Here is a 25,976-nt window from a genome sequence, read left to right as displayed (position 1 = left end):
TGTGTGTGTGCGCGGTCTCCGCGTGTACAGTAACTCGCCCACGTTTCCTGTGTCGTCAAAGTAAGGAAGTGAAATCAACTTCTCTCCCCATGCCCCAACTTCGCTCGCGACTTGTTCCACAAGATAATTTTTATTAAAGAGCCACCATCATCATTAACAACAACAACAACCACCACCCTCCATCATCCCAGCTGACCGGTGGCACAGAGCAAGAGCAGCCAGCCGTCTTCTGACAGGTAAAGGGTTCACAGTTCCCGATTGTTTAATTTACACGGAACACCACATCACCATCACACCATCACTTGCAGTACGGCGTGGTCCAGATGTTTTGTGAACCGCCCCCCTCTCCCAATTAATTTACCCATAACATGTTTAACCCTTTGCATATTGATTTCTGTTTTCAATAAACCTGATTTTAAAAACAATTGATTAAGTTTTAGATACTTAAATAGGGGCGGAGGGGTGTCACAAGACATCTGGACCACCCTGTACTACTGCGTTTAGTGTCTCTCGCAGCTGCTAAGCACGACAATGCCCCCACACCACTCTCTCTCCCTACTCGTGTTGCTCACTCACAGACAGCTGTCATCGCTGCAATAGCTGTTATTGTTTGTTGTTCTTGTGCTGTTAATCATTCCCTCCGCGTGTGTATAAGAGTTGTACATTGACGGGCACGACGGGTATGGGTAGTATGGGATCGGTCGCGGTGTCACTTTGGAGTCCTCCTCCTCTGCTACATCCTTGGTTGGAGCAGGGTGGGTGGGTGGGGGGCGCTTAATTTAGTCCCGGTCTTTATCCGGCTCAGCCACCCGGAAAAAAAAAATTTCCACACCCAGCCCGGCACACCACATTCAGTACGCCCAGACACATACCTGTCAACCCCGGATCAGACCCAATTCAGACCTTATTGGTCACCCTCGTGCACCTTATAAAACGGAACGTTCATCCTACAGAGTCCCATCACAAGGGAGAAACACAGACAAAAATTATGTTACTAAACAAAAACGATTTTACGTATTCATTTTGATCATTGGTATTTATCAGGCAACTGTCTGTGATCTCTTGCATGCTGATGCTTGCTTGATATGTGGATGCACACATTCACATACCTGGCAACCCCTTATCAGTGCCTACCTTATTACAGATAAAATCAGACCTCCCCTAGGTCGACTCAGCTTCAAATGCGTACCTGCTGCGGTGCGTAAACATCGCTACTCGGGAGACAAAGGCGGCCGTGCGTGGTGTTGGCCACCCACGCTAACAGCACTTGCCCCACGTCTGTTCAGGCTATACGGGGGAGCTTTGCATTTGCGGTTAACCCATAAAACCTGGGTCTGTCCGGTGACATGTTAGCAGCGAGCCTTCTACACTTCACGTGGCCTCAAGGTGTACCGAGCCTGGCACAAGCGCTGCGGTGACGGAACCGCCACTTAGTGGCGAATGGCGACTGTTGTTGTTGTTGTTGTATTCCGAACATCCCCGCGTGATGGTTTCGATTCCAGATCGCGTGACCCCCATCACAACACGTCCCGTGATGGCGGTGGCAGAGCCGGATTACCTGTTGGACGTCGATCACATCGTGTCGATTAATGGCGAGGTTGTCCGAGAGAACTTGATGCAGCCTCATCAGCTCGGAGTTGACGATCAGCAGCAGCATCATCATCATCATCCCACGGTGACTCCACATCGCATCGCCATCATCATTCGACACCTGACTACAACATCACCATTGTGATGAAGATCACAGCCCATCGATATCATCATTAACATCTCGTCACCATCTTCATTCACAATCCAGCTACATTATTATCATGATCACATACAATATACACAATCATTTACATGACCAAATACCATCTATATCAATTATCCTTTACATACATTCCCATCCCATCTACATCATCATCATCATCGTTCTACTGAAGACATACATCATCATGCACGTCCCATCTACATCATTAGTTACATTACAGCCAAACCACCATTCACATTCCATCAACACCTTCGTCCACTTGACCTTTGTTGCCATCGTCATTGACACCATCCTCTCCACGTTGCCGCTTTCTTCCTTGTCTCCTTCGTTGCCTTTGATCCAAAGCTAACCTTGCAGGTGACCTTGCAGTTGACCTTGCAGTTGGCCGTGAGGTTGACCACACAGTTGACCGTGAAGTTGACCACGCAGTTGACCGTGAAGCTAACCTTGCAGTTGACCGTGCAGTTGACCGTGAAGTTGAAAACGCAGTTGACCACATAGTTGAGCGTGAAGTTGACTACGCAGTTGCCCGTGCAGTTGACCGTGATGTTGGCCGTGCAGTTGGCTGTGCAGTTAACCAGGAAGTTGACCACTCAGTTAACCATGAAGTTGACCACACAGTTGACCGTGCAGCTGACCGCGCAGTTGACCGTGAAGTTGGCCGTGCAGTTCACCGTGCAGTTGACCGTGAAGTTGGCCATGCAGTTGACGGTGAAGTTGGCCGTGCAGGTAACCGTGAAGTTGACCACATAGTTGACCGTGAAGTTGACCACGCAGTTGACCACGTAGTTGACCGTGAAGTTGACCATGCAGTTGACCACGTAGTTGACCGTGAAGGTGACCAGAGCCACGTTAATATTTCAGAAAATCCACACATTTCCTTCATCTCTTAATAAACAGGCTCAATCCTTTGTTTCATCCGTGCCACCTTATCGGGGCAATCAACCAATGAAACGATAAATGTTTCACAATATATTATAAATACCCACTAATGCCGTGACAGTTTACTGCGTAAAAAAAATCCAGTGAAACTCCCTCCTGGCACATTCCCCAATCACGTTGGGGTCTGCCTTCCCGGCCCTCTATGCACCGCACTTTATACATCTTTCTAAGCATAAGTAAAAACAAATTTCTATCATCCTCCATCACCCCCTTTCAGTGCCGGATGAAGCTATTGCTGGGCTTGTAGCATATGTTATGAAGGGGCCCTACATGAAAAGAAAACAAGTAAATATTAAAACACAGTTTTTTTTACTTGCATAGTAAAGTAATCGTATTTTTAATTTGCTATACAGCCAGATAATACGACAAATCGCTAACCTTAAACACCCAGCCGTTCATAAAAGTTGAAGGCGGTATAGTACTATAGTAATAGAGCAAGTGCAGAATCACTGAAATTGATAGCTTGAAAGCATTTAGCGCGGGGCCCTTGAAAGTTCGGGGCCCGTAGCATGTTTAGCTACTTTTGCTACTAGGAGAATCCGGCACTGCCCCCTTTGCATGCCCAGAAGCCAGGCACGGTCAAACGAAGAGAATCAGCGTGGAACAACGCGGACGTCCAGGATAAACACCTCCTCATTCGAGACCATGAACCCCATCAGAACATCAGCAGGCCGATGCTCACATCTGCATAAATGGAGAGTTAAAGACAAGCCACAGTGGCACGATTGGAGTCATGGAACCGTGCAGTAAAAACCACAGTAGTCTGCGTTCCTTCTACGGAGGGGGAACAGCAAAACTACACGAACTGTCACATCCTGACTCGCAGACCCTTGACGTTGACATTTAGCTCATGAGTATATTGCCATATGCAAGAGTAGAATAGCACTACCAGAGTGTTGGGGATATGCTTAAGTAAATTGGGGTAGGTCAGCCATGTAATTGCGTCCGTAAAGTGTCAATTTACACTCTCAACACCTGATGCAGACACAGCCTGCCAGGCATACAACGGCACTTGAAAGCAATCACAAGGAACATGACCTTACAGCATTAACGGTAACTAGATCATGCAATAATGCCATATGGGTATGGTGCGTTGAAATATTTAATGTGCGGATTGGTAATTCAAAATTGTTTACAGCCCTCTGTTCTGCATCCACTGCTGCATGAGATTATGTCCCAGATGTGTTAAAAATAGATCACTTATGAACCGGAAGAACCTGCTGTACATTACAGTGATTCAAGTCGCAATAAAGTAAAAAACATAGTGAACCTGTCCCTCATGACCAAAACAATTACCCAGAATGCTGTACAATAGTTGAGGGAGGCGGAGGGGTAAAAGGGGGCCGTTGAACCCCCCCCCCCCAAAGACACATATTGAGAGCCGTCGATTGTCTATCACAGCATTTTTTTAGATGTTTTCATACATGTTAAAGATAAATAATGTACATTTAAAAATTCGGGATGCATTATAAATATTTAATTTTAGATGTATTTCATGTTATAAGATTAAAGCGACAAGGGAAATTTCTATGCAACGAATGTTGTTTTACAAAATGTAAGACTCAACACGTTCAACATGAACACCGTGGCCCTCTAAAGAAAAAACATAATCGGTGACGTTTCAGGCAATGACCCTTCTACACGGCACAAAGGCAGATCATTTTCAGATGGGAGTGGTGGTGTAGTGGGTAACTCACTGTTCTATGAATCAGGCAACCAGAATTAATTTCTCAGCCATGGCTAACATCAGTGGCAAAAACGATATGTACACAAGACCTGGGTCTGCCCAATGTCATCTGAGCGTTAAATGAGCACAAGGTTTGTTATGAAGGCTGGGCAATGTGCTGGCCACAAGACTCCCTCATGTGCCATGCAGGCCCTAATAGGTGCTCACTACCATCACCTACCCGCTGATTCTTATAAAGCAGGGATGTCGAACATGGCCTGTGGGGTGGGTAAAGCTCACAACTTTAATTCATACAGCTACATGAGGTCTACCACTTCGAAACGGCCAGAAAACAATATTTATCCGTCGCCGCAAACATCTTCACCGCACTAATCGGGTTCTAGAGGGGGACATATATTTTCGACCTGGAAATAACATCATGTTTCTAACTTAGTGTGGTCAGCCACTTCTGTGACTACAAGGGCTTTTTGTAGTAACAGAAGTGATGGAGTGGGTGTTATTGTGTTGCCCTTTCCCCGCCAGTAAACTAAAAACAAGTTCCTCACGTGTGCTACAAAGGCTGTAACAGGGGGAACGCTGTGTCTGTATACGCGTCCTGCAGGACCTGCCAGACGATGACCTCCTCAACAGTATCGACCCCAATTATAACGAGGAGGAGGAGGAGAGGAAGTACTTCCGTCGCAAGCGACTGGGCGTCATCAAGAACGTGATCTCGGCAAGTGTGGGCGCGATGCTCACCTACTCCGTCTACCTGGGTAGGCCCGCGCATAGCGGCGCCACGGTCCCACTCCCAACACTGAATGCCATGCACACAAGCACACAAGCTGGGCCTCACACAAGCTGGGCCTCACACAAGCACACAAGCACACAAGCTGGGCCTCACACAAGCTGGGCCTTACACAAGCACACAAGCACACAAGCTGGGCCTCACACAAGCTGGGCCTCACACAAGCTGGGCCTCACACAAGCTGGGCCTCACACAAGCTGGGCCTCACCAAAGTGCCCGTGTGACTCAGGAGGCTCATAATGGTCGTGTCCGAGACACTGATCCGACACCGCTGATAATCTTGTGCTTGAATCTGGGCTAAGTTTGGCCTATATTGAAGGCCTGTGTGGTTTGGAATTTCAGGATAACTTGAGTGCACTGCTAAGTGGATTGTGCCTCGTCCTCAGCACAAGATTGTCCCACAATGCAATGTGCCAGCAACATTTGATGATTTTAGTTTTAATTTAAATAAGGTTGTTTAGGAAGACTTTTTGACTATTGACAGGGGTTGTCTTTTACTCAATAGCTAGGATTAGATACCTCTATTCACATGGCAATTTAACAACTGGTCATCACATTTTTTTTTTCAAATGTAATTCTTATCAGGCCCCGTGGTGTTTAGTGCAGTCCTCAATGCATATCCACTCCATCTCTCTGGCCTCTAGAATGTTGTGCTATAAAGAAGGGCCAATGCCCGAAACGTCACCCATTATATATATATTTTTTTATTTTTAAGGCCATAGTGTTCTTGACACACGTTGAGTATTTTTTTCTCTTACGTATTGAAAGCCCTGTAATTCTGACCTTGGCTCGACCCCTTGCGATTGACCCCCCCCGTCGCCTGCCCGCGCGTGCAGGCCTGATACAGATGCAGTTCATCCTCCATTACGACAGCACGTACCGCGACGTCAAGTACAGCAACGTGGGGCTGCAGGACATCGACGAGAAGATCCTCATGGGCATCAACATCACGCCGCTCGTGGGGCTCTGCTACACGCCCATGCTCATCAGGTGCTCGCAGCGTCTTGCCTCCGCGTAAAAAAAACTATTCGATCCACGGTTTTTCAAACGAGGCAACAGATAAAACCCGATTGCAGAACGTAAGGCCAGATGCACGACGGCGGTGGCGGCGGCGAAAATGGGAAACGGCACGGGGGAAGTAGAAATGGGGAGCATAACAAAAGGGAAGATGTTATACTTTAAATGATAATTGATGAATTGTCACGCGACTAGTTGACCCGTGTTGACGACAGAGCTCCTGTGCCGGCAATGAAACATTTATTTGTTGGTGATACTACCTTGGCAATGGCGCAAACAACATAAAACGCAACACGTTTGACATTGGGGCTTTAAAGAGTGATGTTTCGGGGCAATGGCCCTTCATGGTGTTAGGAAGGACCATGGTATTATGTATGTATGTTGAACTTCTTTCACACCGGACGTAGCCAATCGTGCTAATGGGAGGTGCGGGGGAAGGACAACAAACTAAACACAAAAAGCAGTTCTAAAGAAATTAGTTTTCAATCTAAATTTAAGAGTGCATAGCTCCAGTGCCTTCCTAATATCAGAAGGAAAGGGCGTTCCAGACGGCCGCAGAAGCGCAATTAAAAGCGTGCGATGCGGTATCCATCTTTGTTCGATGGCCAGCCAAAAGCAGCTGCCGCTGCGATGATGACTAGTTCGCGTGACGGTTTATGCCCCTTGACGAGATCGGCAAGCTATGCAGAAGGGTAATTGCCCGAAATGTCGCTTGTTATACATTTTTTTCTCTTTTTAAGACCACAACGTTATCGACGAACGCGTTGAGTCGTTTGTTCCGGCAATGCGAGTTTGTATGTCAAGGCCTCCGCTTGCACTGCGAACCCTCTTTGCCGGTTTATACGAGTGTCAAAAGTAAACCCAGACGGCAGTGCTCATTCCTCCCGTTCACAGCCCCGAGCCAGTGGTGGAAATTCCCCATTCCTATGGTGATGGGGGTGGGGGGCAAGTCTATCCATAGGACATCGACTGTTGACGTGTCCATGACGTGGCACTGAAGTTGTCAATCGTGGAGGAATAATGGGCTGAGTGAAACTCCCCATGGAGGAATAATGGGCTGAGTGAAACTCCCCATTCAGGATTAGAACTTTGAATATTCCAATCGCATGCCTGCTCCATCCCTCACATCAGCTGAGCCAACTTTAAGTCACGATTTGAGGCATCTAATTTAGGGTCTAATAATAGTTTTTACCGTTTTATCTGGCAACAAAACTTGATACCTTTGTTACAAGGGATCATGTTTGGATGAACCACAATACCAGCAGTCTAAATGCAAACTAAAGGGGGTAAAACACCGCTTATTATATTTTTCTACTGGCAAAGGAGGTCTCATGATAATTTAGGGTCATTTTTTTACTTCAGACAAAACGAACAAATCTTTGGACTCTCTGCTGTGTGAGAACAGCTGAATAAACAGAAAGAGAATTATGTCAAACAGCAGCATGGATTAGGCTGCTTTTCCACCAGGTTCACTGGTTTCTTGTCCATCGAGAATAAATTGCAATCTCATTTCAGGGTCTCTGTTTGGATGCACAAGTCTGTATTTATCCTTGTACTTACTTTCATAGCACAGTGGCTAGTGCACTGTACAGAGAACCGCGTGACCTGAGTTCGATTCCCGGCCATGACTAACATCATTTCTGAGTGATAATGTGAACCAGTCCTGTGTTTCCTCTTTTATTATCCAACCCATGATGACCGGCACGGTGAAGTATTTTCAAAACAACCCTGAAGACAGCGACAGCATGGGGAGTTCTTCATCCAGCGCTCCAAAATATGAATTTAGTTGAGGTGAAGAATTTACCATTGTAAAATGTGTCGCAAATGGAACGGCGCATTCAAATGCCTTTAGAGCCGTGGGAGAATAAAAAAAAATAGGCTTGGGATGCTAATTCAGTAATATGGCTCTGTAAACGCTCTCAGGTGAATTAAAGCGACTGTTAACACTCGCCATTCAATCACTGTGAAAGTAATACACCTGGGTTCCTGCGTGACTGGAGTGAGCTTCCCTCGCACAGGCCCTTGTCTCACCCCTCGTGTTGCCCTTCACATCACCTCTCACCTCACCAATTGCGTCTCGATTCTTATCGTATTGCTCCCACCCCCCCGTCACACGTCACGCCTCAATTTGCTACTCACGTCGCTCCTCACGTTACCCGTCATGTCTCCCCTTGTTCTGCCGTTCACGGCGTTCATTCCGTTGTCCCTCGTGTCGCCCCTCATGTCGCCCCTTGTACTGCCCCTCACGTTGTCCCTCGCGATGTCCCCTCGCAGGTTCTTCGGCACCAAGTGGGTGATGTTCCTGGCCACGGGAATCTATGCCCTCTTCGTCTCCACCAACTACTGGGAGCGGAAGTACACGCTGGTGCCGGCCGCGGTGGCCATCGGCTCCGTCATCGTGCCGCTCTGGGCATCGCTGGGGAACTACATCACGCGGTGAGGCCCCACAGCATGTGCCCCTCGTGGCACTGGCAACGCCGCTCCGCTTCCCAAAAGTGGAAAATTCCATGCCAGAATTTCAGACGGTGCCCTTTTTTCTACCACATTTTCAAACCAAGCCCTTCTCGAAAAGTTAAAAGCGTCCGATCAAATCCATCAGGGTGCTTTTCCCATCCCGTCCCATTTCTGGCAGTGAGAAAAAAAAGCAGCAGCCATGCCCATGTTTGTGTAGCCAGCAAGGAGACATTTTCGGAGGCCTTGCATTCCGAACCGTTGAATTAAAAGGATGGGGGCCAGAAATGTTTTCTGATTTGTTGTCATTTTTGTTTGTTGTTGCTGCCACCTGTCCCAGGATGGCCCAGAAGTACCACGAGTACACAAACTACAAGGAGCAGCAGGAAGAGGAGGACAGGCAGGTGAAGGGAGTCTGCCACAGGTACATCATCATCTTCCAAGCCATCTTCTACTTCTGTTTCATGGTGAGTCCGCGGTCGTTTGGCGCGCGAGGGAGATTTGTGCTGACATGCCGATGGTGCGGCGCCCGTCCGTTTGTCCCCAGCCCGCAGCGCTTGTCCCTCATCCAAGTTTCTTGTTATGTCACGAAAGACGTTAACAATTTGGTTTCCCGTCACCCTCACACGGTGCCACTGTCGCCACAGCGCTAGGTACTCATTTGAGGATGAGTTGACCATGGGAGTCTCAGGACTGCTTCAGTTAATCGTCACCGGTGTTGACCATGAGCAGGAATCGAACTTGGGTCGCTGGGTTCATAGCGCAGCGCGCTAACCAATGTGTGCCCGCGCACACACACACGCACACACGCACGATTGTGTCACTCGCGTTTGAGTTAGGGCTGAACGATTTGGGGAAAATATCTAATTGCGATTTTTCTGACAGATATTGCGATTTGATTTGCGATTACATTTTTTAAAGTCAAGCTTCAGTTCAATATTCACTGTGTAATAGATTTAAAACATGTGATGGAGTATTACCACGTGATACCATAAAAATATGAACTGCTCTATATATTGTAATGCATGGATGAGAACTTAAAATATATGAATTGCTTCCAACATGTATTTATTAAAATGTTTTAATTGAATTAGAACAAACATAGAACAATTGCTATGTTAAATAAATAAAGTTATAATAATAAATAAAAAATTCCAATGAGAAAGTAAGAGGACTTTTCAAATCGCAAAAAATCGCAGCCTTTGTGATTTGCTAATCGCATTGTTTCAAATTGCAATTTCGATTTGAAATCGATTAATCATTCAGCACTAGTTTGAGTTCGCATCCACCGTTTCCCATTCCCTTTTTTTCCTCCCCTCAACAGTTGAGCTTCGTGTGGGCCCAGATGCCTTTTGAGTTCTTCATCAAGCAACACCTCAACAATTACAACCACACCCTCTACAACGTCAAGGTCTGCGGTAGGCCCTGCAGACAGAGACGGCCATTAGCCAGCCGCTCAGCCGCACGGTGAAACGTTACGAACGTGGGCGCCGACAAACAAACGCTTGCTTGTGTGTGTGCACCATTGCGAGTTGGTGTACGGTGCTTTTTCAGGAATATTTTGCTGTTTTTTCCTGGATTTTCTGTTTTGCACAAAGTCACGTAGTCACTTTAAGATGTTTTTCTTGTTCGTGTTTTTTGTTTGTTGCGGTTGCACCCGATTCAAGAGCCGAATGGCTCACAGGGCTACACCAACATAAATGAAACTGAGAAAAAAACTGAGAATGGTCACGAGGAGAGACATTTTTGCGAATTGATATAGAGTGCAGTGTAACTATCCACTTTAACAAACAAAAAAATCTTCATACGTTCACGTGCGTCATCGACGTCACGTCAGATGACCCCAGAGGACGATGTCGCGTTACTCTACTTCAGTCGGTCTTCCCATCCGGCGAGCGGTCGTCGCGTTCTCAAATCGAACCACAGTGTTTCATTCTCATACAGAGCTGGGATTGGCAGGATTAAGTGAAAATGCAACATTCCATCAGCTCGTCACAACGTGAGAACACACTTTAATAATGGACATTATTTGGTGATGCTGCTGCTGCTGCTGATACTGCGTTGGCAGCGGTAACGAAGCGCAATTAACAACAAAAAATACTCGTGCACTCATCAATGACACTGTGGCCTTGAAAAATAAAAAGTATATTATAAAAATGAAAGTATATAATAGGTGACGTTTCAGGCAGTGGCCCTTCATCACGGCACATACTTGCCTCTCTTATGTGCCCTGAAGACAGGCCATTTCCCAAAACGCGGTCCATTATACACGTTCTACTCACTCCACTCGCTCACTCCACTCACTCCACTCACTCCACTCACTCACTCCACTCACTCCACTCACTCACTCCACTCACTCCACTCACTCCACTCACTCACTCTACTCACTCACTACACTCACTCCACTCACTCACTCACTCCACTCACTCACTCCACTCACTCACTCCACTCACTCCACTCACTCACTCCACTCACTCACTCTACTCACTCACTCACTCCACTCACTCCACTCACTCACTCACTCCATTCACTCACTCACTCACTCCACTCACTCCACTCACTCACTCCACTCACTCACTTCACTCACTCACTCCACTCACTCCACTCGCTCACTCCACTCACTCACTCCACTCACTCACGCCACTCACTCACTCACTCCACTCACTCACTCCACTCACTCACTCACTCCACTCACTCCACTCACTCCACTCACTCCACTCACTCCACTCACTCCACTCACTCACTCACTCCACTCACTCCACTCACTCACTCACTCCACTCACTCACTCCACTCACTCACTCCACTCACTCACTCACTCCACTCACTCACTCACTCCACTCACTCCACTCACTCACTCACTCCACTCACTCCACTCACTCACTCCACTCACTCCACTCACTCACTCACTCCACTCACTCCACTCACTCACTCCACTCACTCACTCCACTCACTCACTCACTCACTCCACTCACTCCACTCACTCACTCCACTCACTCACTCCACTCACTCACTCACTCCACTCACTCACTCACTCCACTCACTCTACTCCCCCCCCCCCCCCCTGCTGCTGGTCCATTATGGTCCCCACCCGCTCCTGGTCCATCATGGCCCATACACCTCCTACGTATATCGTGCTCATTTCTATACTAATTCCTTTGTAAAGCGTTTTGCTTCCTCCCACACAGCTTAAAGGACGCGACCTGGGCTTGGCTGTTTTCACTCCAATGCTGTCCTCATGACAGCACGGTCCCTTCACCTGATGAAGGCCACTTGTGTTGTGGCCGAAACGTCGTGAATTTTTTATTTTTGTTGTTTGTTACGTGACTTTACCGAATAGAACCAAAGAGCATTATACACGTCTTGTTTTTCAAGGTGGTGTTATCGACGAGTGTGTTCACTTCAATAATATAATAGGGAGCTGAAACCCGCCGATCCTATCCCCAGGATTTCCACAGTCTTGATCGACCGCTTTGAAGTGGTAATAGCGCCCCCCCCCCCCCCCACTCCAGAGCCACCCAGCGATGTACCACTCACTGCAGTCTCCATCCCACGCTAATGGACGCATTGATCTAAAGCCTCGCGTTGCTCTCACTGCCCTCGTCAGGACGCGGAGGTTTACATCCGAGCGCGAGACTGAGCACGGCGTTGGTGAACAACGTCGTCCGCTCACTTACAAATTACTCAGTCGGGACTGTACACAGCAGTAATCGCCCCCGCCGCTGGGCAGACGAATTCCCCCGGCTCTCTCTTGCAAATGAGGCTCATCATGGTCTCTTGAGTGCTCGCCTGGTTACGCAAAATCAACTTAGAAACTTGAAACCCGTATTCCTGCAGGCTCCTTCAGCTGTGCAGGCCCAGCTGCAAAGCCACGAGGAAATTGCCAGTTCTGGGAGGCAGCTCAATGGGGAAGCTGGCAACCAGCTGCGGTTAAAGCGTGGCTTTTCTCAGTCAGAACGCGTTTCCTGCATTGACTCGAATGAGTCTCTAGCCCGGGCGAAGCCCACGTGATCCACAAAAGATGCCAACGTTGGCCCAGCGTTGGCGTGTTTGTAGGATAAACATGTCGTCTCCGGCTTTGCGGTGAAATTGCCTCCGAGAAGCCCAAAGTATCTGTGTGCTCACCCTTTGTGACAATGCCATGCGTTGCGTCGTTTTTCCCGACGTGAAATTTTAATGAGAGCAGAAAAATCCCAAATGAAAGCTAATGCGATTGAGAGAGAGAGAAAAAAGATGGAATGTTATTTTATACTCTTTGTTTTTGTCGGTAAAGTCACGTAGGTAAAATAAAATAAATTAAATCACGACGTTTCGGAGGCAACACAAGCTTCCGTCTTCAGGTGGAACAGTCACAGCAAAATAGCTGTATCAAGTGAAGAGCTCTGAGACATCCGAGATTATATACAGGTTAGGGGGGGGGGAGCCAGGAAGGGACGTGGGTGTTGGGGAGGGCTAAGTTAAGGGGGGGGGGAGGAGCCAGGAAGAGACGTGGGTGGGGGGGGAGGGCTAAGTTAAGGGGGGGGGGAGGAGCCAGGAAGAGACGTGGGTGGGGGGGAGGGCTAAGTTAAGCCACCTTTTGTTATGCTGCCGGGGGTTCGGGGAAAGCGGTGGTGCGCTGCACGATAAGCCACTTGACTAAATGGAAACGGCTGTACAATTATAAGGCAGCTAAAGTTTGACTTGGTTGATGACATCTTTCCAATGGCTGCTCAATTTAAAACCATCCTATCGGTTGAAGTTGTGTCTATTTTTGTATATCTGGATGGCTTCATGGACAAATCTTTGGTAATAACCGGGCGGTTTGCAGAGTACTTTGGTATCGGAGAAAACAATCTCATGAGAACCCGCTGTCTTGAAACAATGACCAGCCACGGCCGAAGAATTCGTTCTGCCGTGTTTCAAATCTGATTTGTGCTCGCGAATTCGGTCAGAAATATGTCGTTTCGTCTCCCCGATATAGCAGTCACCGCAGGTACAACTCAATTTGTAAACACCGGGGTACTGTAAGTCAGGAATGGCATCCTTTACGGATGGGATCAGATCACGGATTTTGTGTACTGTATTGAACCGGACCTGGCTCTTGTGTTTGTTTAGAATTTTGGAAATATTTTTGGTAACGCCTGCTATGTATGGCAACGTGATGATTTTGATCGGAGTGTCATGTGGTTGTTTCTGTATGGTGGGATAAACAGCTTGGCGGATAATACGGTCAGTATCCATTCATCTTGAGGGCCAGATGTGCATGTTTTAATTCACTGGCCAGGTGGTGTTGTTCAGAAATGCAATGAGCCCTATGGTATAATGTTTTGATGAGATAATTCTTTTGAGCCGGGTGGTGGTGGGAATCAGGCTTCAAATAGGAATCTGTGTGGGTGGACTTCCTGTAAACAGAATGTCCCAAAGAGCCATCAGACCTCCTCTCAAACAGAGCATCCAAGAATGGCAGCTTGCCATATTTCTCCACTTCCATGGTGAATTTGATGGATGCGTGTCTGGAATTGATGTGGCCTAGGAAATGGTTGAATGCTGAGAGGCCATGTGGCCAAATGACGAAAGTGTCATCTACATATCTCTTCCACAGGGAAGGTCTGAGGGTGGAAGTCTGGATGGCGTCTGATTCAAATTTCTCCATGAAAACATTGGCTATCACGGGTGACAAGGGGGAACCCATAGGGGTACCTTCATTTTGTTTGTAGAAGGTACCATTCCAGGTAAAGTACGTGTTGGTGAGGCAGTGCCTAACCAGCGCAGGTACATCAGGTTTCAGTCCATGTACCAAATCTTCGTGATTTAATATATTTTATTTTACCTACATGACTTTACTGAAAAAAGCAAAGAGTACGAATCCTTGCAGTCACGAAAGCTTCAAATCTAGAATTAATGTTATTTTAATCTGTTGGGGGGGGGGGGGTGCGGACGATACAAATTGCCGGTGGCTATTGAGTTCTGTCTGCCTCCAGCCTGGCCGACGTGACATTCAAAACGAGTCGGGAGTGGCTTCGGCAGGGAAGTCTCGCGGCGTGCTGCTTTAGCTTTGACAAGATCTTAGGAAAATAAGCTGCTTTTATTCGGCATGGTGCTCGGTTCGGGCCACGAAAGCGAAACACACCACACACAGGAAACTAAGGAGAGGAACCTCTGCTTATGTGTGTGTGGGTATGTTCATGCTGTCGTGTGTGTGTGTATTTGTGTGGTAGTGCAGTGTTTTAACCACTGCGCTACGAATCCAGCCATCGGAGTTCATTTTGCAGCCATGGTTAACGACAATGGAGATTATTTGAGCAGGTCCTGGGCCTCCCCTAAGTTGACCCAGCATTAAATGAGGGCCTACTGTGGTGGGGCAACAACGGCAGCCATCCCCACTCCCATTACCCCAACAGGAGAGATTTAAGAGAGTTCACCGAGAACTTAAAGGCTGCATGGGGTAACTTTGTCTTCGTTTTCCGGTGTTTGTGTGTATGTGTGTGCATGCATGTATTCATTAAATGAGGTCCCGGTGCGGTGTGCGAATATCATCTTATGGGGAGACAAAGGCGGCCGGCCTATTGGTGCTAGGCACACCGGCCCCTCGCACGCCGCTGTGTCGGCCTTCAACGGTAGGCTCACAAACTGCACTTGACCCAACGGTGTGCGAACGTCACATGGGGGGATCTTCGTTTGTGGCCTCGCGTGCGTGCACAGGCACGAAAGAGAGGGGAACGATCGATGGCTTCAACAACACGGTGCTGGAGCGTCTCCCCAAGAGCATGCACCTCATCATCGTGGAGAGCGTGCTCATGGCCGTGGCCTTCCTCGCCATGATGATGGTAGCACCCTCACTGCCCCTCCACCTCGCTCAACCGCCCCCTTTTCACCTGGGTAAAAATAGGCTTTGTACCTCGGTAAAAACTGTTTCTTCAAGTCCATGTGGCCAAATTTCCAATGGGAGACGGTGCATTTAACATTATCCCTGTGGACGGTGACACGGACAGAGAAAAATGTGACAGTTCCAGCCACATGCCCACGTTGGTCCAACGTTGCATGTTTGCTGGGTATGGGCGTTTCGGAAACACGTGGAGGTGAGCAGTCTGTAGCGGTGCCGCACAGACTGCTCGGCGGGGTCTGCGGTTCGGACTGCGTGTTGTTCAGCTCCATGTGCTGGGAGCTTCCTTGGCACGTGAAGCGGAACGTTGGACATCGTGCCTTGAGAGTTTGGCACCCCGGAGCAACAATGGTTTTCTGCTGCGCAGCAGCTGAGCGGACTTGCTTCCGGCATCAAACGTAGACAGACGGCATGTGCGGCGGTGTTCCCACGCCTAACCCATTCACACTAAATACTCATTAGCGTCATTGTGGAGAAATATAAGTAGCAAAGTAAATAAGCAGGCAATGCCACCTATGATTTATTTTGTGACATTCTCGAGACGCTAATTATTATTAAGCGTTATGTAATTTTGCGTTAAAGTAGGACCCGTATCTAACAGAGAGAGGGCCTCTTCCCTATAGAATATCTGACAGATCACCAGCATTTGTAAAAGTAAATCTGACTTCACTTGTTGTGTTGAACCAGTACTGCTTTATAGGATGCACTTCCCAAAAAGGCCATTTAGATGGCGGGATGTGTAAACAAAAAATATAAATATCTATACTTTCTGATGTATATATTTTTTTATGTTGAGGGACATATATATGAAGGAGGCGAATTGTCTGCTTGCGGTAGATGGTGGGATGTGTAAAAAAAAAAGGTATAGTCTAAATATTTTTTTATATGTTGAGTTACAGATATGTGAAGTAAGCAAATTTCCCCCCTTGTGGTAGATGGTGGAATGCGTAAAACAAAAGCGAGTACTTTTCATGCCGGTGCTCGCGCTCAGATGCTGCTGCTGTGCGGCGCCGCGTACCGGCCCACGGAGGAGATCGACCTTCGCAGCATCGGCTGGGGGAACATCTTCCAGCTGCCGTTCAAGCACATGCGCGACTACCGCCTGCGCCTGCTGCTGCCCTTCTTCATCTACAGCGGCTTCGAGATCCTCTTCGTGTGCACAGGCTTCACCCTGGTGAGGGTGGGACAAGCGGCGAGGCGTTGGGTCGCGACGGCCGCCCCGTCGCCGTGCTGGGAAATTCAATAACGGCCTGGCGGCTCGGAGGCCTCTGATCCTCTGGCGAAGTGGAGGCAGCGAGGGTTGGTGGATCACCACGTGAACGCTGTCAAACTCCCTTCCCTGTGGGTTGTCGAGGAGGTGCCCCGTGGCCTTGCTTGTTGTGAGAATGCTGTTCGAGCAAATGTGGACTCCCGCCTGTTCTTCTCTCTGTGTGTGAGTGATGCCACCCTTGCAGGCGTAGGTTTTCTCCCGGTGCTGCGGCTTCTTCCCACGCATACATTCTCATGAATTGGCTGGTAACGCCTTAAATGTGTAGAGGACGGCGGAGCTTGGGTTGGGAATTCGGTGGCGGCTCACCGCCTGGCTGCTTTTCCCGCTCGTCTGTGGTTCCTCCTCGCACCTCCGAGTCGCGCTCTCTCTCGACGAGAGCGATGAAAGGATGGCGCACGGCATGGCGGTGGCGCGTTACAAGTTGGCATTATGATTATACGAGGTCTTCAGAGACCTGAGCTAGCACTGCTGAGATCCTGGTTTGAAATCCAGGCAGTTCCCCACGATGAAACTGGGTTCTCAAACTGCGAGTGGACGGTCTCAGCCTGGTCGCCAATGACTGCACAACCCCCCCCCCCCCGCCGCCCCCATCATATTAAATGTAATTTTTGGCCTTCATTGAGCAGAATCCCAGTGCCGAGAATCGCACAATTTTTTTGCTTCGACCATCGGGCTGTTACTCTCAGTGCCATAGGCAGGTGGGAACGTGCTGCCCTTCTGCGGTGTGAAAGGGCCTCACTTGGAGGGATGTCGTCGGAGGTAGCTCTGCCATAGCTGCTTGGGCCGCTGGGCAGTTTGTGCCACTCTCCGACGCGAGGCACCGTCTCGTGACGCCGATTGCACGGTCGGGATAACGTTTTGGGGGAACAACGTTGACAGGCTTTTTTTTTTTACCCGGCAAAAATCCTCTGAAAAATTGCATAAGCCAAACTAGAACACCGAACAACACTGTAAAATGCAAACCGTTGTTTTTTTTCCCCTCCAATATAAACCCCTGACCCGGTGTCCCCCCTCCCCCACCATCCCTATGCCCGTGCAGTCGTACGGCGTGTGCTCGCTCGGGCTGGAGTCGATGGGCACCGTTCTGATGGCGTACGGCGTGGCGGCGGGCCTGGGCAGCCTGCTGTCACTGGGGCAGCTGCGTGCGCCGCGCTGCGCGTGCCTGTACGCCGGCGCGGCGCTGCACCTCGTGCTCATCGTGGCGCTGTACGCGTGGGCGCCGACCCCGCGCGACCTCTCGCAGCGGTACTTCGTCTACACCGTCGCCGTGCTCTGGGGGCTGGGCAGCGGCCTCAACAAGACGGGCCTCAGCAGTGAGTGTGGGGGGGAAGGCCGGCTGGCCCGGCGGAGACACGGCTACCTCTCGTTTTACGCGGGGGTTGTGTTCCTTTAAAAACGGCGCGCAACTCAAAATTACGTGAACTGAACATAATTTTCCCATAAGAAAGAAAAGGAAATGGTTGGGGTTAGGGAGAGCACGCTGTCCAGTCTCTTTCTTACGTCTACATATTTTACAGGTTACAGTTACATATTCTATTTTTCATGCTACCATACATGTGTAGTGTAAAATCACTGACACGGACACGTTGTAACAAGTCACCTGCTTACACTTTATTAACCTATTCTTGCACCAGTTGTAGGCACTTCTAGAACTATCTGCACGGTCACTTAGACCTAACTTCTTCCACTCGTCTCTTCGCTACACCTCACCTATCCTGCCCTCGGCAGCTCTGCTCCCAGCGACTCCGCACACAGCTTAGTTGCACTCAGCGTCTTCACACAGAGGCCTCGCACACAGCGCCTCAGCACTCGGCGTCTTCACACACAGAGGCTTCGCACACAGCTTAGTTGCACTCAGCGTCTTCACACACAGAGGCCTCGCACACAGCGCCTCAGCACTCAGCGTCTTCACACACAGAGGCTTCGCACACAGCTTAGTTGCACTCAGCGTCTTCACACACAGAGGCCTCGCACACAGCGCCTCAGCACTCAGCGTCTTCACACACAGAGGCCTCGCACACAGCTTAGTTGCACTCAGCGTCTTCACACACAGAGGCCTCGCACACAGCGCCTCAGCACACAGCAGCTTCTCAACACAGAGGCTTCGCACACTCCACCACTGCCCTCGCCTACGCTACCTCAGACCCACTCACTCGTCTGTCCCGTGCGGGGGGGATCAACCATCACCCGCCCGGCGACTCGTGAGGGTTGAGGTCCGTTGACGGGTTGAGCGGCAGCGGCGAGATGTCTTCACTAATGCCCCCAGCAACAACTCTGCTCCGTTCACACACGCCTCCTTATATTCTACGGCCAATTACCTGAGAGCTCTCGTGTGTCTCTCTAAGCCTAGCCAGGCTGGCGTTTGTCAGCCCATAATGAACCCTTATCTCCCTCTCCCTGGCAACACCTCCGGTGTGAGCGTGCACAACCGGTCGACGCGGTTTGCACCCGCTTAGCCCCTTAATTAGGTGGCGGTTTGTTTGTGCAACGCCATGTTAGCAGACGCGCACCTTCTTGCCCTCAGTTGCCCTCGGTCAACTGTGCGCACCGCGTATTTCACTACACAACACATGTAATTAAATAGGGTATTTAGGCAATTGAAAGAAAAACATTAAGTAAAACAAAAATATTTTTTTAACATGTAGCGAGATGCTTACCGGACATATTGGTAGGTGAATGCGTGCACGAGACAAAGTTCACGCGGACAAGATCTTTAAAAAATGGCGCAAGGAGATGCTGATGCTGCCCGCGCTTGTGGTTGCCGTATCGCACTTCAGGCATTGCTGCTGAACTTTGCCGCCTGACTAACGATGAGCTCGCAGCACGTTCCATACACTGTGGTCAACGCGCCGGAGCGCGTTATTTCAATAAGAGTGCGCGCATAACGAAAATAAGTGTACATTTATTTAACGCGCTATTTCAAAATCGCATAGTAGTCGCAAGGCAACTACTACGATAATTTTTTTATGGAGCGTCATTCCTGCTAATTGGCATCCCACAACGCTGCACGTTAATCACATGTAAGGGCCAACATCTATTTGTCCAGACAGCGACTACCAATTTCAATGAAAATCCCTCTGAAACAAAAAATGAATAAGCAAATCAAATGGCACGGAAACAAAAGAAGCACAAATGGCAACAAAAAAGTTATCACAACAAAGAGCACAATTGGAGCACAATTGTGCTCGGGTGTAGGAGGGCGGGGAGGGTAATAAATAAGTGTGTTCGTTCCTGTTTGTTCATAATTCGCTGTAACGTTCTTTCGGGTGTGTGTAACGTGCGTGTGCAACGTGCATGTAACTTATAACGTGTGTGGCAGTGTAACGTTTGCGTAATGTTTCACGTGTCGTGCGTGCCAGTGTAACGGGCGTGTCACGTGTGTGACGTGCATGTGACGTGCGTATCGTAAGTCCTGCTGGGGATGCTGTACGAAGACAAGGATCGGCAGGACTTCATCTTCACGCTCTACCACTGGTGGCAAGCCGTGGCCATCTTCATCACCTACCTGTGGACGACCTACGTCTCCTACATGAAGGTGACACATCGAAGGGTGGGGTGGGGGGGGGTGCAGCAGCTTCATATCAGAATATTTTGTTATACTGGATAGGAATCCGATGAGCCATAAAGCTCTTTATTTCACAGATGTCCAGTAGGGGCACGAGGCCAGGAGTGCAAAGTGTAGGAAAGGTAAACAAATAACGTAAAAAACTAAAACTAAACAATGTTTTATCTTACCAGGTCAAGCCGACTGTGCTATTCGCTGTCCGGGGGCATTGTTCTTGGGGTCCTGTGGTGTAGGGTGAGGGGAAGGGGGTTAGTGGTAGAGGGTTGTGGTGCTCCGGAAGATATTCCATGAGAAATTAAGTCCCGGGCACACACCTCCTCAGACATTGCTCAATTCATTTTCTAAAAAATTTTTCTGACTTGTAGACTTCTTTCCCCCCCCCGCCCCCCCCGCCCCCCCCGTACAGGTGAAGCTGTCCTTCCTGCTCGCGTGCCTGCTGTTGGCCCTCGCGTGCTACGTCTACATGGAGCGCAAGGTGGCGCTCGGCCACCGCCCGCGCCTGCCCCGCCTGCCCAAGCCCAAGCGCCGCAACAAGGGCTACCGCTACTTCCTGGACGAGGACTCGGACGAGGAGTCGGACGATGGCGGGCACGAGCGTGACGACAACGACAGGGCGGACAGCGACTACGAGGAGAACGAGGAGGTGGCGAGGGAGCGCCGGGACGGCGGCGACGACGGGAGCGGCGATAACGAGCGGCCGAGGCAGAGGCGCCAGGCACGCGCCGGGAGGAGGAGGGAGGAGAGGGGCCTTGATAACGGGGCTCATGATGGCGCAGCAGCAGCAGCAGCGGACGACGGCGAATGAAACGCGAGCGCAGGCGCTGGCATCGGCCCTCCGTGAGCGGTGCGTGTGCATGTGTTGGTGAAGTTGGTTGGCACAGTGTGAATCACAGGTGCTGTGTCTGCCCGTCGTCATTGTTAGATAACCTGCGATACCTCCATTCGTTCCGTGGCCATCTTGCCTGGGAAGCCCTCGACACTTCACGTGGTCTCGCGGGGCACTGAGCCTGGGGCAAAAGCTCCGTGGAGACGCCGCCGTTGTTGTTTCAATGGCGTGTTGGTTAGCGCACTTCTGCTGTCAATCCTGGAGAATAATAACCCGATTCTGGGCATCCCCTGGTTCCACTCAGCCCTAGATGAGTGCCTGGTTCGGTGTGTGCCGGGCACGGTGCTGGCAACGCCACTCCTCCGCGTGCACTGTGCTCTCCTTAACCGGTGCCCACTAGCTGGTGCTGCTTTGGGGATCTCTGTGCGTGCGTGCGAGCAAGCGAGGGACACTGCCATGCCGGAGGGGAACACATGCGGGCTTCTGTCCGGGACGAGAAACGACGACGACTGTCGTCGTCCCAGGTCTCCCTTGGTGCCCGACGCGATCTCACCTCCTTACTTGTCGCCCTCAACACCCTCGGATATTCCTCTCAAAAAGTGGTCGCGCGAGGATGAGTGCCCGGGATCAAATTAAGATCCCGCGTTCTCCTTGACGGTCACTACCGTGAGCAGCGGAGTCAGCAGCAGAAGAGAAAAATATTTGTCATTCGCCATCGTTTAAGTCTGCCCTCTTTGTAGGTTACGTGTGTAAGTTGAACTTCTTTCGCACCGTACGCAGCAAACCGTGCTCTTCGGAGGTGCGGGGGAAGGACAAACAAACTAAACACAAAAAGCAGTTCTAAAGAAATTTGTTTTCAATTTAGATTTCAACGCGTGTAGGCTCCATTGGCTTCCAAATATCGTCCCCCGGGCAGACGGACCACCGGCGAGATGAAGCATGCTGTGGTCCAAATCTGGTGGTACGCGGGGGGTTCGGTGGATGAGATTGAGCCCCCCCCCCCCCCCCCTAACAAGCAGCACTCGAGTGAGCTTAGCTGACTTTTCTTCTAAGTGGTGATTGCATTGAATTTGTGACTGCTACTGACGCCATTTTGTATAAACGTTCAAGGCCGTGTTTTTTATGATGCCAATGGTGAATCGATCGCGATGTTGTTCTCTTCAACCAGTTGCGTATTATTCTTGGCACATTTAATCCTGCCCATTACAATAAACGAACCTTTAAAAAAAATTCACTCAGATGCCACACTTGGATTATACCGCGGGTTAATGAGATCGTTTCTAACTTTTTAAGAAAGTTAAGGTGGCTCTCTCGGGCAGGACCCAAGCGAGAAAGGCCGATGGCCAGTGATCAATGGAGTAGCAGCGGAGGATTGGAACGCATCGGCGAGGACGTCCACCGGGGAGAGATGCAGCGATGAAACCGACTCGTGCGCGCCGCAGGTGCTCCGTGTATTGTTCGTTCACGGAATCATGAGGTGGCGGCGCCTCCGGGAAAGCCTTCACATCCAGCAGTGGATTGATCGTGGCTGATGAGGGTGACGATAATAAATAATGAACACTTTCAAAAGCACCTTGGAGGTCGTGCAGGCCGCTGGTGCGGAGACAAAATGAGACGTACATTTTCCGAAGGAAAAAAAACAAAGTCACGACGACCTGGTGAAGGCCACGCAGGCGAGTGTTAGGAACACTCCGGCAAATAAAATAAACATTCAGGAAGTGAAGATGCCTTTAAGAAGAGGAGACGTGGGATTTGCTGATGTGGAAGTGGCTCCACCAAGCGGCCAGTCGGGTGCCGGCTGTGACCCTCGGTACCGCGCGCAGACTTAACTCGCGGCACTCGCGACCAATTCGCCAAGACGCGCTCACGATTCCAGGGTACACACAAAACCGGCATAATTTATTCAGTTAATCAATAAATAAGAGATCACATCATCATCATAACAAACAGCGACACTTGAAAGCCACGCCGGACAAATGAGCCTCAAGAAACGATGGAACCGCGGGCTCGCCTTGGGGGAAAACATTCCCGCGCCCGACGACACCGTACCACGCCGACTTGGTGTGGCCATCCACCGGCCCCCAACGCCGTCCAGTGAGGGGCGAAGTTCGGGCAGCCTCGCGCCGTCCTAACTCTGCAATGCAAAGAAGACGTGGGCCCTCCCGCGTTCACGACGGGTTTCAAACAAAACATCGGATGCACGCCCTTCAAGTTGTGTTCACCAAAGACGGTTCGGGCCATCTTCGTTGCTGTTTTACTCTCCTCGGGGTTCGGATTAATCGAGCGGTCTGTTTCTTAAGCCTGTCGGTCACATCCGACGGCGCCTCTTTCCCACAAGACGTGCCCTGCTTATTTACAAGTGGATGGGAGCGCAAGGGGGCAGCGGAGCGGCGAGTCTCGGCACGTGCTTGCCCGCTCGCTCGCCCACTCGCTCGCCCGTCCAAAAAACTACCTAGCGAAAAACTACGGCGAATGTCGCGGCGGTGGATGAGGGCATGGGGGGGGGGGTATGGGGAAGCGGTCCTACGCGAAATGGGAAAAACTGAAAGATCAAGAAGGTTTTGAATTGGCGGAACACACGAGGGGAAAGGGGGAAAGTTGCTGGAATGAGTGCTAAGGTGGGAGCGGCTGTGCGCTAGAAGCGGTGCGGAGGTGCCATACAGTTTCGGAAAAGTGATAACATGGCTCGGTTCGTAAAACATTGTAACGGACTGTAGTACACGAGACTCGGCGTTACAGTAGAGCATGCATGCTTACTCGAGCTCACCTGAAGTTTAAATGTGATTAAGATAAAACGTTCAGGGCTTTACGGCCCCCTTTTTTTAAAATATTTTTTTTTCTTACTCGTGCTTAACAAACAAAAATAACCCCGGAACAGTTAAGATAGTTGTCGGAACGTAAAAAAAAGTGACGTGGTTTTTGCGAAACTAAGTTGCCAGACGTCGTCGGTCATCGTAAAAATTCCACCGATTAGTTTGTTTTTTTGGAAAACGGTTGCAGTTAACTCGAGCCGTAAAAGCTGCTAATTGGCTGTAAATTCGCAGGTAAAGCACACAATCACGATCACAGGCTACTAAGTGCTCGCGAGTCACAGGTTACCGTATAATATTATATTCTGCAGGGTGAGCAAGGCTCGCGCTAACGACGCGTTCATCATGAAGACGGCAAAACTAAATCATCTCCCTCAAATGAGAAACGCCTCTCCTCGCCAGACGGGGTGTGGGGGGGGGTGGCGCAGTGAGGGATCTGTGACGTCGCTCAGCGGGGGGGGGGGGACCGCTGCTCGCCTGGCGTCGAGCGTGTCGGCGACCCAAACATCCAGCGTATGTGAAAAATGTCTCGTTACAAAAGCTCAGCGTTAATCGATTTTTCTCAATTTGACTCGCTCGCTCGATTCCTCCATCATTTGTGTTTCAGCAAGTTTGGTAAGGTAGCCATTGAATCCCGCACATGAAATAAATAAAACTCTCTCGGATTCCCACCCACCCCCCGGAGCTCGGGGGATGTCGGCGCAAGGAGAGGGCCCCGACGCCAGGGCCGGCGAGCGACGTAAAGCGTCGACGGAAAGCGCTGTAAACCAAAAGACTTCACAAACGATGTGCGGCAGACGGCTCTGCGCTGTAAAGCTTTGCGGGAGAAGGAGGCGTGTGACCTTACCCACCACCTGCGTGCCAGTTGCGGGGTGTGAAGCCACGCAAGCCCACAAAGACGGCGGCGCTCGCAAACTGCTCAGAACGGTTTAGCGGATTCCTACGTAATGCGACCGATTACACGAATGATGTCGCGGGCGGGAGGGCGGGCGGGCAGGGGCGGCGGTAGGGGCGCGTTGTGCCCAGGGCTCTGCGTAAGGCCGCGCCGGCCAGTGAGGCGATGTCGCGGGAGAGAGTGGTGCCGCTCGTCTCTCCGCGGAGCCACCCCGCCCGCCCTAGATGGAGACCTCGTACTCCCGGGTGTCCTGTCGGGAGAAGATGGTGGGGGGGGGGGGCAGCCACGCGCACACGTATACGCCATCGCATCACGCGCCACCCGGCGAGTGTTGCTCGTCAAACTCCGCGGCAACTCGGCCAACCACGGTGGGTTCCCTCCTCCCTCCGCGCTCGGCTTACTGCGGACCCGGGGGACTCTTGGTGCCACCCGCGGCCCAGCTACGGTTCAATCCACGCTCGTGTCTCTGTCGTTCAGTCCCTCGCGGGCATGGAAGGGATCGAATTGTCGGGCTCACGGTGCGTGCCGAGCAATCGCTCGCGTTCGTCGTGGAGAATGGAAGTAACAAAATAGATACACAGCAGTCAAAGTGTCGCCCGCATATATATCTCCAAATAAAAGTATTCTTTACACGCAGAGAGAAAGGCCTTGGGGGTCCCCCGAGTGGTTGCGTAAAAATGAACGGTGTTCCTTACGTGGAGGGACAGGTATATGAAGGAGAAGTGTATTGTCTGCTTATCTATTTTGATGTCACCACAGCAAGGATCGATGCACTTCACCGCGAGGACGGAGGGAACCTCGTTCGTCCCTGGGCGTAGTTCAAGGGTTAGGGGGTTTTTTTCCCACCGCTGGCACGGATTCGTAACAACCAATCGTCTGCGGTGGCGAGACGAATCGACGGGCGCGCTCCCAACGCGGGGCTTTTGTGATTGCGCGAGCTCACGGGACGTCGCGAGGCAAGTTTAATAGTTTATTTTAGAGGGAGGTCACAAAACACTGGCAGTGGTGGCGCACGAGCACATTCTAAAAATAAAACCTGCGACTGTTGGTAATGAGCTGCCGCCTTACGGAAGAAGAAAAAAAATCCACTGCGGGGCATGAAGTTGCTTGTCC

General features: G+C 50.3%; 2 protein-coding genes across 3 annotated transcripts in view; one reads left to right on the top strand and one right to left on the bottom strand.

The window, feature by feature from the left end:
* UNC93B1 (unc-93B1 regulator of TLR signaling) lies at positions 1-22,167 on the top strand. The gene is made up of 12 exons (XM_032947321.2): positions 1-236; positions 1,503-1,675; positions 4,984-5,137; positions 6,006-6,159; positions 8,461-8,622; positions 8,978-9,104; positions 9,962-10,055; positions 15,317-15,441; positions 16,489-16,671; positions 17,807-18,080; positions 20,178-20,302; positions 20,739-22,167. Exons 2-12 carry the CDS (start codon positions 1,535-1,537, stop codon positions 21,135-21,137), a joined length of 1,938 nt encoding a protein of 645 aa, XP_032803212.2. The 5' UTR covers positions 1-236; positions 1,503-1,534; the 3' UTR covers positions 21,138-22,167.
* Positions 22,168-23,036: 869 nt separating this feature from the next.
* Positions 23,037-25,976, bottom strand: part of SEZ6 (seizure related 6 homolog) — an 82,738-nt gene continuing 79,798 nt past the window's right edge. For both annotated transcript variants that reach the window (XM_032947317.2, XM_032947318.2), the window contains one exon: positions 23,037-25,113. Coding sequence is in view for 1 of the 2 variants with exons in the window: in XM_032947318.2 (XP_032803209.1) it covers positions 25,084-25,113 (30 nt within the window). In the remaining variant the exon portion in view is untranslated. The remainder of the gene's footprint in view (positions 25,114-25,976) is intronic.

Source organism: Petromyzon marinus, chromosome 5 (genome assembly GCF_048934315.1).
Source record: "Petromyzon marinus isolate PM22_M1 ecotype Great Lakes invasive population chromosome 5, UKy_Petmar_22M1.pri1.0, whole genome shotgun sequence".
In the NCBI taxonomy this organism is placed as follows: domain Eukaryota; kingdom Metazoa; phylum Chordata; class Hyperoartia; order Petromyzontiformes; family Petromyzontidae; genus Petromyzon; species Petromyzon marinus.
This window is presented reverse-complemented; position numbering and strand designations above follow the sequence as displayed.